General features: G+C 34.8%; 1 protein-coding gene across 2 annotated transcripts; it reads right to left on the bottom strand.

Annotated features, from left to right (window-relative positions):
* Window positions 1-342: 342 nt before the first annotated feature.
* Window positions 343-11,705, bottom strand: LOC127076196 (exocyst complex component SEC10b). 2 transcript variants are annotated; one of them, XM_051017778.1, is made up of 24 exons: window positions 11,283-11,705; window positions 10,974-11,201; window positions 10,386-10,460; window positions 9,816-9,917; window positions 9,616-9,666; window positions 9,428-9,533; window positions 9,223-9,342; window positions 8,218-8,309; window positions 7,507-7,675; window positions 7,353-7,429; window positions 7,153-7,251; window positions 6,962-7,052; window positions 6,323-6,408; window positions 6,073-6,243; window positions 5,539-5,592; window positions 5,314-5,442; window positions 5,119-5,211; window positions 4,887-5,033; window positions 4,566-4,663; window positions 3,895-3,979; window positions 1,666-1,724; window positions 1,292-1,390; window positions 1,125-1,208; window positions 343-854 (listed from the first exon to the last, which is right to left on the bottom strand). In XM_051017778.1, the coding sequence occupies exons 1-24, from the start codon at window positions 11,379-11,381 to the stop codon at window positions 785-787; spliced, it is 2,484 nt and encodes an 827-aa protein (XP_050873735.1). In that variant the 5' UTR covers window positions 11,382-11,705; the 3' UTR covers window positions 343-784. The 2 variants fall into 2 exon arrangements, with proteins under 2 accessions (XP_050873735.1, XP_050873736.1); XM_051017779.1 differs by having other exon boundaries at window positions 5,338-5,442.
* Between the last annotated feature and the right edge of the window lie 432 nt (window positions 11,706-12,137).

The raw sequence follows: 12,137 nt of genomic DNA, 5'->3' as shown, positions 1-12,137 counted from the left end.
TCTTCTCTCACTTATAACCTATTTTTATTAATGTAAAATTAATCAAGTGTCCGTGATTGCAGGGCGAAGGTGGTAAAATGGTAAATATGTTATGTTAAAGTTTCATTTCAACCCATCTGCCAAATGTGGCCTTAACTAATAGTGAAGATGTAAACGGTAATTGTAATCAATGACATCTAACTCTCAAATTGCAATTATGAGATTAAACATACAAAACTAGGTAGCGTAACAAAATATTATAAAGAAAATGAGTAAGTTTTAAAGAAAACAGTCTCTGTTTAGTGTGCAAGAGAGTGCAAGAGAGATGGAAAAAGGAAAGCAAAAGAGATGCAAGAGATGCCATATTACAACGTAAGATAATCTATTGCATTCCATAAACAACATATGGAAATTTAATTTACACGTTTAGTTAGGAATCCCAAAGTTACACATTTAGTTTAAGTTAAAGCCTATATTTACTCGGTCTAAACAGGGTCTACTTTGGTTGAATTTGAAATGAACAATGAATATAAAAAAAATATGTATAAACATAATAATCTCACAAGAAAACTTTGGTGGAATTGGAAATAAACAATGAATATATAAAAAATAAAGCTCTGCACGTTCTTCATTCCAAGCCATGCCTTCAGATACGTTCAGTAAGAGGAAACACTACCAAAATGCCTTCTAACACACCACAAAATGGGTTCAATTGAGCCTCAGTTTTATAACCCCATAAAAAAGGTAAATGTATACTCACTCTACCAAGCTTGAGAGGCAGTTCAAGATCACAAGCCCACTGTTGTTAAGACCACAAGGAACTCAATTTGGATGCAAGCTTGGCACTCTTAAAGTCCTCTCGAAGTTGAATAAACCTGAGGATCACAGAGGAATGAGCATTTTATCGGGAAAAACATGAGTAAAATCATTCATTTAATTATTTGCGGGGGAGGGTTGTCTTGTGACTAATGACAACCGTCATAACGATTTAATCTGAGTGTGGATTAATCTCCAAAAATTTACCTTGTAAAATTATTGAATTGCAAGGAAATTGTTAAAATTTATTTACATACCATTTAGTTTACAATAATAATAATTTAGACAGAAAAACACATAATTGCACAAGCATGTCCAATGTAGTATACCTTTGTGCATCTTTCCGAATGCTGGGCGTACCCTCGAACAAAGTTGAAAGGCTCTCAGGAGCAACAATGAAGACATTGGCCATTCTACAAAAAAAATTGAGAAATCAGTTTGTAAAAAATGGGAGGCAAGGGTAAAACTCAGTTTTTGTATAGGTTGTTTAGCTTACATGCCCAACAATTCAAATTTTTCATCAACAGAGGGAGCATTGAAACTACGCACAAATTCTCCATACTCGGTAATGTCACGCTTCAATCGCAATCCTCCACTGCAAATGACTCAAACAAACAACAGTCAGCAAGATGCCAAATAGCTAGTTAGGGACTAGCATAAGCATCACAAAGCACTGTAGGCACAACAATTGAAAGACAAAAACACTTCCTTTACAAGTTACAACACACAAGAGATGAGGGTAGAGAAAAGTATTCAGTCAACAAAGATCCTCAAGGAAGATCGGTTTGCGATAAGAACGAGAACAACTTTTTCTAAGTCAACACACAGTATTATCATAGTCTATAAGATGTAAAAAAACAGGGAAAATACCTTGGATTGAAAGTGTATTTTTGCCAATGGTTTTGCAGAACCTTGTGCAAGCGATTTCCCTAAAATGACAAACCAACATGTTTTATAGAGAAATTAAGACAACAAACTGAAAAAACACAATATTCAGCGTAACCATCTCAACAGCCTAAAAAATAATCATGACATATAATTAGTATCTATAATTAACAGCTATCAGCTCATTGCAAGTAAAACAAGTGACAAAACTAATCAGGTACATCATGATCATTACTCGGTCAGTAAAAATCAGATCATTTGATGGTAGTGTAAAACATGTAGGGGAACAGATACACAGTTAGCCTAATCTGAAAATGCTGCCTTAACATTGTTCATGCATCTCCAACAAATATGCCCAACTCAAGATCCCGTAATTTAATTGTGAAAGATACAGTTCAAAGAATATGAATGAGATCATAAATCCTTTTCAGACGCTATCTTGTGGAATGTGCGCCGTTCATCTTCCTTCTCCATCTTCTCTTTGTTCCTCTATTTCGCCTGGTTCCTGTGGTTCCTATGTTTCGGGTGTGTGATTCCTCTGTTTCACCAGGTTACATCTTCATCTTGTTTGCCTGCCTATTCTTTGTTATGTCTGCGTTGTTGTTGTAAATGGCTTCAAATAAGTGGTTCCCATCCTAATGAAGTTCTAGCCGGTGGTGCATCGATAACAGTCTTCACCAACACAATTTCTAAAAATGCCCCTGGAAATAGGTCTAACCCGGCAGGGAGCATAGTGTTGGTGAAAATTCAAGGTGGAAGTGCAAATACTGTGGGGAAGAATTTGACCGAGGATTTTACCGACTGAAACATCATTTGGCCAGAACTAGTAAAGACAAACCTTGCAGAGTTGTTCGCGGTGATGGTAGGAAAGAAAGGGTGGTTGTTGTTGATTTGCAAACTAGATTGATTAAAATGTCAAATTTATGACATTGAAGAGTCTCGCGGTGTTGGTGGATGATCAGGGCTAGTTGGGAAAATAAAAAGTCGGAAAGGGATAGTAAACACCGTGTATATACCCCACTAGTAGGATCTGTGCTACGATCCTCGAGTTATGATCTTTCACTGCCCTCCCGATCTTGCATAGACTCTTGATTTTTAAAACATTGGACAAAACTATCACTAACAAGCAAGTAAGCAATCAAAAGAACCACATTTCTCTATAAAAGATACTCCCTCCGTCCCAAATCTTAGATTCTTTTAAGCAAGCTTGGCCACACGCATTAAGAAATAATAAATTTAGATAAGACATTTTTACCCTTAATTCATCAAAAAGTATATTCATTTAATGCATGCTTTAGGTTTTTGTGAGTACAAATGGTAAAATATCATTAATTATATATTGGTTTCTTAAAAGAACTAAAGTTTTAGGGCAAAAATAAAAAGCTAAAGAACCAACGATTAAGGACAGAGAGAGTAATAAACTCAAATCGGATTCTTCATAACAAATTATAAATAAGGTCACATACTAGAGTCATCGGAAAAAAAGGCAACTTTGAACCAGGACACTTTATCAGATCACAGAACTGTATATAAAGGCTTAATCTCCTTAGGTCTTTCAAATTTTAGGAAATTTTAAATAGGTCCCTGAATTAAAAAAGTTCATGATCAGGGCCTGTATTTGTCATATGTTGACAATTAGATCCTTAATCTAAAAAGCTTCTAATGACTCTGAACTTTAAATAATTTGTAATTATTTGTAATTAGGTCCCATGTGAGTTTTTAAATAATTTGCAAGATAGAGGGTAGATATTTTTGTAGGAAGGAGAGTAGATCAGATAGAAGGTAGGCCGAAGAAGATTTAGAGATTAGTGAGTTGGAAAGAGATATGTTACATTACAGAACATTATGTCACCGTTTGATCCATATAGCCAATCCCGTTGCAATTTCGTACCTCAACTTTAAAATTTGTAATTGAGCTTCTAAATTCACAGAGACCTAAATACAAATTATTAAAAAGTTTAGAGACCAATTAAAAACTACTTAGTTTAGGGACCTAATCACCAATCATTGACAACTTCAAGGATTTAATTACAACTTTTGATTTTGGCATTTGGGACCTACTTAAAAATTCTAAAATAGTCTAAGGACCTCCGGAGTTATTAAACTTAAAAAGAATACCCGCCTATTTGTTTATGTACAAGCAGCTAATAATTTTATTTGATAAGACAATGATCAAACTGTATATAGTCAGTGATCAAAGATAAAATACCATACCAGTTCAGACAAAAATGCTTGTTTGTTAAGACCTTCTAAAGCAGTGAATGCAGACTCCAGTACCCGAGAAAGATAAGCCACAACCCTGAAAGAAAGAAAAACAAGTACAGTTGTTAAGAACTAAGAATATAATTATAAAGATCAAATATATAAATTAGAAGCATAAAAGAAAATATTGATATTATTTTAATGCATCGTCTGATAAGAAATGAAATCACCCCCAAGTCACCTATGTTGCATAATATTAATCTTAGTCCCTAAACAGCATTCAAATATGTACTCTTCATATTCTATATAGCCATTGACCCTGCTTTAAAAACTTAACTGGCAAGGAAGATCAGTCATCTAAAACTGGAAGCTAAGAAAACAGTGAATCGGAGCTATATAAATGTATTTTGGTGTTTCTCTCCATGATTCCACTATTCAAACATATAGTGTATTTAATATTTGTCTTTAGCGTTTTTTGCAAGGTGCCATAGATTTATAGGTATGTATGTAAAAAAGACCAGTTTGTTCTCAATCCTTGGATCTTTCCTTTTCTTGGTTCAAAGACCAACCAAATTTTCAAAACACTGCTAAGTCAAAATACCCATCCATGCGATATATAAATTAGAGAAAACATCAATATCATCAATTTTAATACTAGTTTCAACTCCTCAAGTAATGTCCACCTTGTGCAGGCAGTAGTTGGCCGGTGGTCAGGAGCCATTCCATCATCAGGTGACTTATAATCTGTAGCCTTTTGCTCAGCTGAAAGCAGTCGCTCTACCTGCGAAGGGGTTTAAAGTGGAATACTTTAGGAACTAAGACTTAATTTATATATAAAAGTATGTGGGAAATATCTATTCTAAGTTTATTATATGGATAGTTATGCTTATGCAGACACAGGGTAGCCATCAGGAGCGGGTAGTAGTGTGTAGACACGTCATAGAAGTTTTACAATAGGTAATTGAGTACTGGCTATCATTCTCCATATTACAGGTCCAACTGACCTCGGCCATGACAGTTTCAATACACTGTTGTAATCCTTTGTAAGCAGCAGCCTCTGCACTGGACATTGCTGTAGCCATTTCTTCACAAGCAGCAGCATGTGCACCATCCACAGGAAGCAAAAGTCTAGATATAGAATTGGTGAAGTACTGTAGAGAAGAATACATATCAGTTATGAGGTTTTATTTATATCTATGGTAAAAGAATTATTAAACTCAATACTCCTCATCATACTTGTTGAATAATAGCAACACTGCTTCCCGAACGTTGTACAGCAACCATGAAAGATCTAAAACTGCTTTCACCAGCTGCAGCCGCGGCCTCCGCCTGCATATCAACGAGTAAATCTTCATTATGTTTGGCTAAATGTCATTTAATTGCATACAACACAAACTTGAACAACACCAAACAAAACATTCATGTAATTACAGCAGATGCAGCTGCGGCAGCTACCCTACGGCTGACACTTGTACCCAGCACAAATCTTTCCCTCAAATTAGCTGCTTCAGTCAGTCCGTCTCTAGCCCGTTCAAGACCTTCTGCTACATATTGACTAACCTGTAAAATACATCAAGAATAACCACAGAAGAATGAGCTTTTGCCAACTAAATGTATCAAATATCTGAATGCAGACAAATTGTGAAGTTTACTCACTTGGTCTAACAGGCAAGTAAACACTGCTTTTACATGGGATGCCAGTGTAGCAGGCTGTAAAGTAACAACAGTTTAAATTATTACAAAAGATTAATTTATCAAATTTAGAAATAATAATAGCATCTTAATTACCAAAGAGTTGGTAAGTGCCAGAGACACATGAATATCAAGGACTGATGAATTCTTTAAGAAACATTTTGACAAAACCATTATACAGAAACTTAGATAAAAAAAATTATTGTCATTAAATGGATTTAATAAAAATTTGTTCAAAAGCTAAACTAAATTGAAAGAGACAACAGATGATGGAAGAAAAATCAAAACTAGCAGAAGCTCAAGTCTGGTGAAAGTAAACTTCACATATCATGCTTCTTACATCCAGGCAGTCAGACTTCTAATCCAATTAAACAAAACCAACTGGGCAGAAAGCCAAAAAGTCCATATTCAAGCTACCTAAAGCAAAAACTATGTTGCAAAAGGTTTTTCAGAAGAAGAAAAAATACCTTCCCAAATACCAATCGAGGAAGAAATTACCTGGGAGGAAAAGAGATTGCATCTTGAGATTGCTTCTTCATTCCAACGTACAAACTCTGTTACGACAGTGACAGATATTTGCTGCTGAGAAGAAGCTACCGTAGCTCCCTTTGAACGTCCAATTGTCCCAGATGAATCAGAAATCTGGCTTTCAGCTCGCAATTCTTCCATCTGCATTCCACCTATCCCTGTAAAGGTTTTCGAAACCAAATCCAATTTGGAAGGAGGGGAAATTGAAACAATTGCAAACCTTCACTTTATATAATTGTCTAAGAGATGCCTGCTCGTATTCAGGATATTCATCCTTGTGATTTGAAAACAGGGACTCTGTCAGGCCTGATATGCAAAAAAGTAATACAAGAATGAAGCATGCCAAACATTAGTGCATATTTATGAGATTGTGAGGACATAAAACCTAAAAAGTCAAAATCTCTACATGAAAATTGCCTGAGGCTAGAATAGAGCTTTTTGGGATTCGCAGGTTAAATATCATATTTTCCATTGAGCTATATCATAATTAAATCTCTAAGTTTACCATTAAAAATATATAAAAAATTATATATGTTGCCAGTTATGTGTCAAATTAAGATTAAAAATGATAATCGGCTTTAACAATCATTCGTAAGTAGAGAGCAAAGCTCCCACAACAATTGCACTACAACTCATTGCATCAAATTATAATGCAGAAGACGACTGTTGAGAAATCAACAAAATATAATCAGCATCATGTATCATACCAAAAACAAAACTTTTTCTGCATACTCAAAGTATTGTCATAATGGGCAGCTAAGATATTTCTTCTAGTACCATGTGCATCTATGTTCCAAACCATTATTCCTTTTACAGAAGAGTTTATCAAAATCAGGCACATTCAAAGTAAATTCATTACCCTCAACATCCAAGTCACCGCATCCTACAACTCGGAGATCTCTAGCAATTTCTTGGGTCTTTTCATACGCCACTGCCAGCATTCGAATATACTGCAGCCTCAAACCAAATGCAGATTACATTGAGATCAGCCTGTAGTCTAAACTGGCACTTAGATGATAATAATGAAGTCAGTTAGTTAATTATACTCACGAATAGGAGCCCACCTTCCTCCATGGAAGGTAAATTCACAAGAGATGGTTTAACTAATAGTTTGTCCAGAAGGGCGGTGACTCGCTGCTCTAATACACGCTGTATACAGAATAACAGTGAAAAATTACAAGTTCATGAATGCACCAAATGAAACCACCTATTCAAAGTCACAATACTAGGTGAGGATCATTTTATGGTACCTGAACTAAAATTGACATAACTTCACTGGGTGAAGGGAATACAGCAGTGATTGTTGCAGCCTCTTTACGGACAGTGTCTGCAACAAATTACCTGTCATCACTGATTCTTTCAAGAAAAAATTGTTTCTCTAACAGAAGAGGTTATACTTCGAACCTGTGATTTCTTTGTACAACGAGGCAAGCCCACGAGCAACATTATTAGGACTACTTTGTACAGGCTGGTCACCAAGAACCAGCCTAGTGTCTGCATTCATTACTTCCACATCAATGAACATTGGACGAGTTGCCACATAATGTTGCATGGCACTTGTGCCCCTGTTGAACTGCATTGCAAAGAGTATTTTCAAATATTAAACAATAAATATTATACATTTGATACATTTTTAAAAGCAATTGATTTATCTCCACTATTATTACTATTATTATTATTATTATTATTATTATTATTATTATTATTATTATTATAAGAAAGTGAGCAACACATAGCACAAGCACAGGAAGCAAAGGAGAGATATTCCAGACCAGGACATTGTACAAATCATAAATCGAAGTCAAGTGCTCAATGACAAATATGATTTGAATCTATATATGCAGAACCATTAATACATTGTTAAAGTCCAGGCAGTATTGGCAAATTGCAACATCTAGTAAACTATAATGTACAAGGCGATGTACAGTGCTACCTAAGCAATATCTAAAACACGACTTCATTCTCAAATTTCAGACAGGGCATTTTTATTACCAAACAGCTGCAATTCACAATAAATAAATAAATAAGTTGTAACAAGCAATGAACAAATATTATTAGGGAGGGAGTAAGGAGAGCAGCAAAAGAGGGGTAATAAGGTATAACAAACATTATTACCTGAGACAAAATTTTGGCACATTCTGCCATTGTGGTCAATTCTCTTTTCTGTGACGCTGCATCGAACCGAGAAAGCAATCTATTCTCCAGTTCTGCAGAAATGGTGAAATGGTTATGAAAGTTTTATTGCTGCAGAAGACTTTCTAAAAGTCGGATTTTACATTCATGACTGCTGCTAAATATTTTGGTCTTACCCATATGTTAAAAGGTCAGGTACTCTAAAAAGATCTATTTATTCCTATGTTTTTAAAAGCAAAGAGGGGTAAATAACTGACCATGGACAATGGTATTGAGGAAAGGTATGATTGAGCCAACTATTGAATTGTCATTAAGGCTAAATCAATTTCTTACCTTCATATCTAAAGAGAGAGGGTAGTGAATAAAATTTCCATATATAATTTAATTCCTCGGAATTTATTTACGTTAGGATCGCACCATACTTAAGAAAGATCAGACGTGATAGCCAAATACGCCCTTAAAATTTAAACATTTGCATTTCAATAGAAAAAGCACAAAATGGATAAAAGCGGAACACAAGCCCAAACAACTTGCTAAGGGAAAAATATCAAACATTACCTTATTCTTGTTTAGAAAAGTCAATTTATATTGTTGTTGTAAGGTGTAAAGAATATATTGTATGCAAGAAGATCATACAGATGCATGTGTGATCAACAAACCCAATTAGTATCCCTATAGTAAAAACCTACTAAACAATTACTGAAATCTGTCATCATATGAATAAAATTGCCTATTAAATTCCACCTAGACAGAGTAAATCAGCTTTTGGAGGATCACAAAAATCTTAGATTCTCAAACATGTACCTTGCCATTCATGTAATTCTTGAATGACATTATATGTTTATAACAGTTTTAACTGGAAATATGCAAATCCTCCACTCCTTAACCATTCAGTTTGACTGAATAAACATAAGAAATTTATGCAGACTATATATCTTCACTTTTAATGGAAAGTTTATTTGAACAGGTTTGTTGTAAAATACTGACCATTGCAGTAGTCCTGTAAATTAGCAACTGCAACTTCTAATCCCCGGCTAGCAGTTGCATTTCCCACCGCTGATGGGACATTTATGCCATGTCTTCCAATATCTTCTTCAGCAAATGACCCTGAAATTAACAGAATTGACTGGCTTAGCACTGATATAATTTGGTCAAGCATTATAAAATTGTTATACAATATCATAATGCTTACGCAATTTTTGGGCAATTGAAGCAGCCTCGGCAACACGGCTATCATCAGAAAAAAGAGGAGAAAGCTCCATCAGATCACCAGGGCTGCTATTGAACTCCATTAAGTACTGTAGAAATTAATCAACCTTAAAATAAATTTTCCAACATGAATGATGGGTATAAACCACAAATGAATTGGCTGATTTTTACTTTTATCAGCTCAATAGTTTGACTGGCAGTTTCTCGCTGAGCATCTGCACTCTGACAAAAAAACAGAATTGCAAATTAAATTATATTTCAAACACAAAGGATACTCAACCAACCAATAAAGCATCATAATACAAGTAAATGTGAGATCACTTTTACTCTATCAAAATATAGTTGAAGGGTGGAAGAACACTGCTCCCTACCTGGAGATGATCTCCTATCTTTGCAGCTGTCTGACCAACGCTAGAAATACGTGAATCCAACCTCGCAAAGCTTTCAAACAACCCATCTACACCTTTCTCTAGCTGAAAAAGAAACAAAGATATACATATTCACAAGATCATTCCAATTCAAACTTCCTAAAACATTATTCAGCCCTGGTTACATAATTATGTTATAGAAGATCCCCGTTCTTCTAAACTGGAATTCTAGCACAACTCTTTTCAACAAACTTTCTATTAAAGGTCCATCACTCCATCTTCTAAAATGTTTCCACACACTTCCAAAAAAAGTGATCAAATTACAAGGCAACCGAATAACTAGACTGATAACGTATGCATTACTAATAATATGCATCCTCTAAAATAGAAAAAATCAAAAAACGGAACTCAATGGAGACCTAACCAACGTATTATAAAGGATAACAAAATATCCAAACATCATGAAGGTAATAACTAACAATAACCTTTCCTTTTCTATTTCATAATATCTAGAACCGAAAACACTTGTGAATTTCAATATAATAACACAAACCAAATAGCTCAGAAACAAACCTCAGCTAGTGTCCTCCTATGCTTAGAGTCTTGAACAGAAACATCTTTCTTAAGATTGTGTAGTCTCCCATCAATCTTCCGTTCAAAAACACAAATAACATTAGCATAATAAAATCGAGACACCAACCCAATATTGGCAAATAGCCTAATAGCATTGCACAACAAACCAATATTGGTAAGTGTTGTCAAATAGCGGTTACAGCAGCACTATAATAGCGCACTATAAAGCAACTTAGTGTATGTTTGGTTTAGCTTTTGGAAGAGCCAAAAGCAATTCTAGAGAAGTAGAATTTATTCTGAAATGATTTTGATGTATTTGGTTCTTATAAAGTATAATTGATTCTGCCTACAAAATTGATTCTACTTGAAGCTACAATTTGTAGCTTTTGAGTTTAAACGTGATTTTAACACTAAAATTTGTTGTTGAACTCACTTTATATCCAACTAACTTTTAATCATAATCAAATCTACAAAATCAATTCACTCAGAATCAATTATTCTCGCCGCAGAAGCAATCATACACTAAGTTATCTAATAATTGTTTGTGTATGTATGTAAGAGAGAGGGATGGAGAAGGAAAATAAAAACCTGTTTACGTAGCTCAAGGAGTTCCTTACAAGAATCCTTGAACAAAGACAAGAGCTTTTCAACCTCAGGAAACAAAGGACTCGTAACCCCTTGTGAATATTTATTTGCATCTCGAAGATGACCGTTCGGCAGAGAATCACCAGCTTCCGATTCAAGGTCTTCTAATTTGAAAGACGGAAGAAGCTCGTTCACTAAGTTCCCGAACAGAGCATCGAACGAGAAATCACCCTAACATAACCGAATTTCATTTGTGAGATTTTGAAAAATGAAATTGAAAATTGAAACAGTGAAATTGCGAAACTAGCTAACCTTGAAGTCATCGATGTCGAGAATGAGAGGGAAAGAACCAGAAGATGCGGGTTTGGAGGTTTTGACATCAGCTTTGGTTGCATCTCTGGGTTCTCTCATCACGACGAAACGCGTGGCGGTGATGGATGAGAAGACGGTGTCGTTTTTCCGATCTAACAGAAAGTGTGAGGATTTGCGATTTGCGAGCGATCTTCTTCGGTTGTATCGTTGTGGCGCGTTTGGATGTAAACTGAAACTGTAATGAAAGGGAAAAGAAGAATGAAACGCGTTGGAGTGGAGGAGGGGGACGAAGAACACAACAAGCACACTGGAAGAAGCAGTTGTAAATATTTCTTTTTAAATTTTAATTGGATGACGTAAATATATATTATGACTTAGCGGCATAGGCAACAAAATACAACTTAGAATGGTTCTAACTTCTAATCTATATAATCTATAATGGTTCTAATCTTCTTACTATAAATGATGTTTTTTTAAATGGTATAAAAACTAATACATTAAACTAAATTTAATTATTTAACTTTTTTATTATTATTTAAACCTTCTCAATCTCTTTTTCAAATATCTTGTTCCGTAGATTATGAGACTTTAATTATCGCATGATTGTTATGGTTCGATTTTATTTTTGTAATAATTTGTTTAGTCTCTTTTGTGTGAATTATCTTTATTGTTTATTGTTATTATCACGCATAATGATTTAAGAATTGAAGTGGGTTATTTTGTCTTTCATGTGACCCTTTAATTTCCATCTTTTTCTCCAAACTTTCTTTTGGCATGAGCTTTGTGACTCTTTTTCTATGGTTTCCTAACTCGTCCAGACTCGCATAAAATATTAGTGAGTATGATTTTTGTATT

This window comes from Lathyrus oleraceus, chromosome 4 (assembly GCF_024323335.1).
Source record: "Lathyrus oleraceus cultivar Zhongwan6 chromosome 4, CAAS_Psat_ZW6_1.0, whole genome shotgun sequence".
Lineage (NCBI taxonomy): Eukaryota > Viridiplantae > Streptophyta > Magnoliopsida > Fabales > Fabaceae > Lathyrus > Lathyrus oleraceus.
This window is presented reverse-complemented; position numbering and strand designations above follow the sequence as displayed.

Excerpts from the sequence above, each read along its gene's own strand:
- LOC127076196 (XM_051017778.1), bottom strand. The coding sequence starts at position 11,381 with ATGAGAGAACCCAGAGATGCAACCAAAGCTGATGTCAAAACCTCCAAA. Across the intron at positions 9,918-10,385 it reads ATAGGAGGACACTAGCTGAG|CTAGAGAAAGGTGTAGATGG; the intron begins GTTTGTTTCTGA and ends TTTCTTTTTCAG. Across the intron at positions 855-1,124 it reads ATTCGGAAAGATGCACAAAG|GTTTATTCAACTTCGAGAGG; the intron begins GTATACTACATT and ends TGTGATCCTCAG.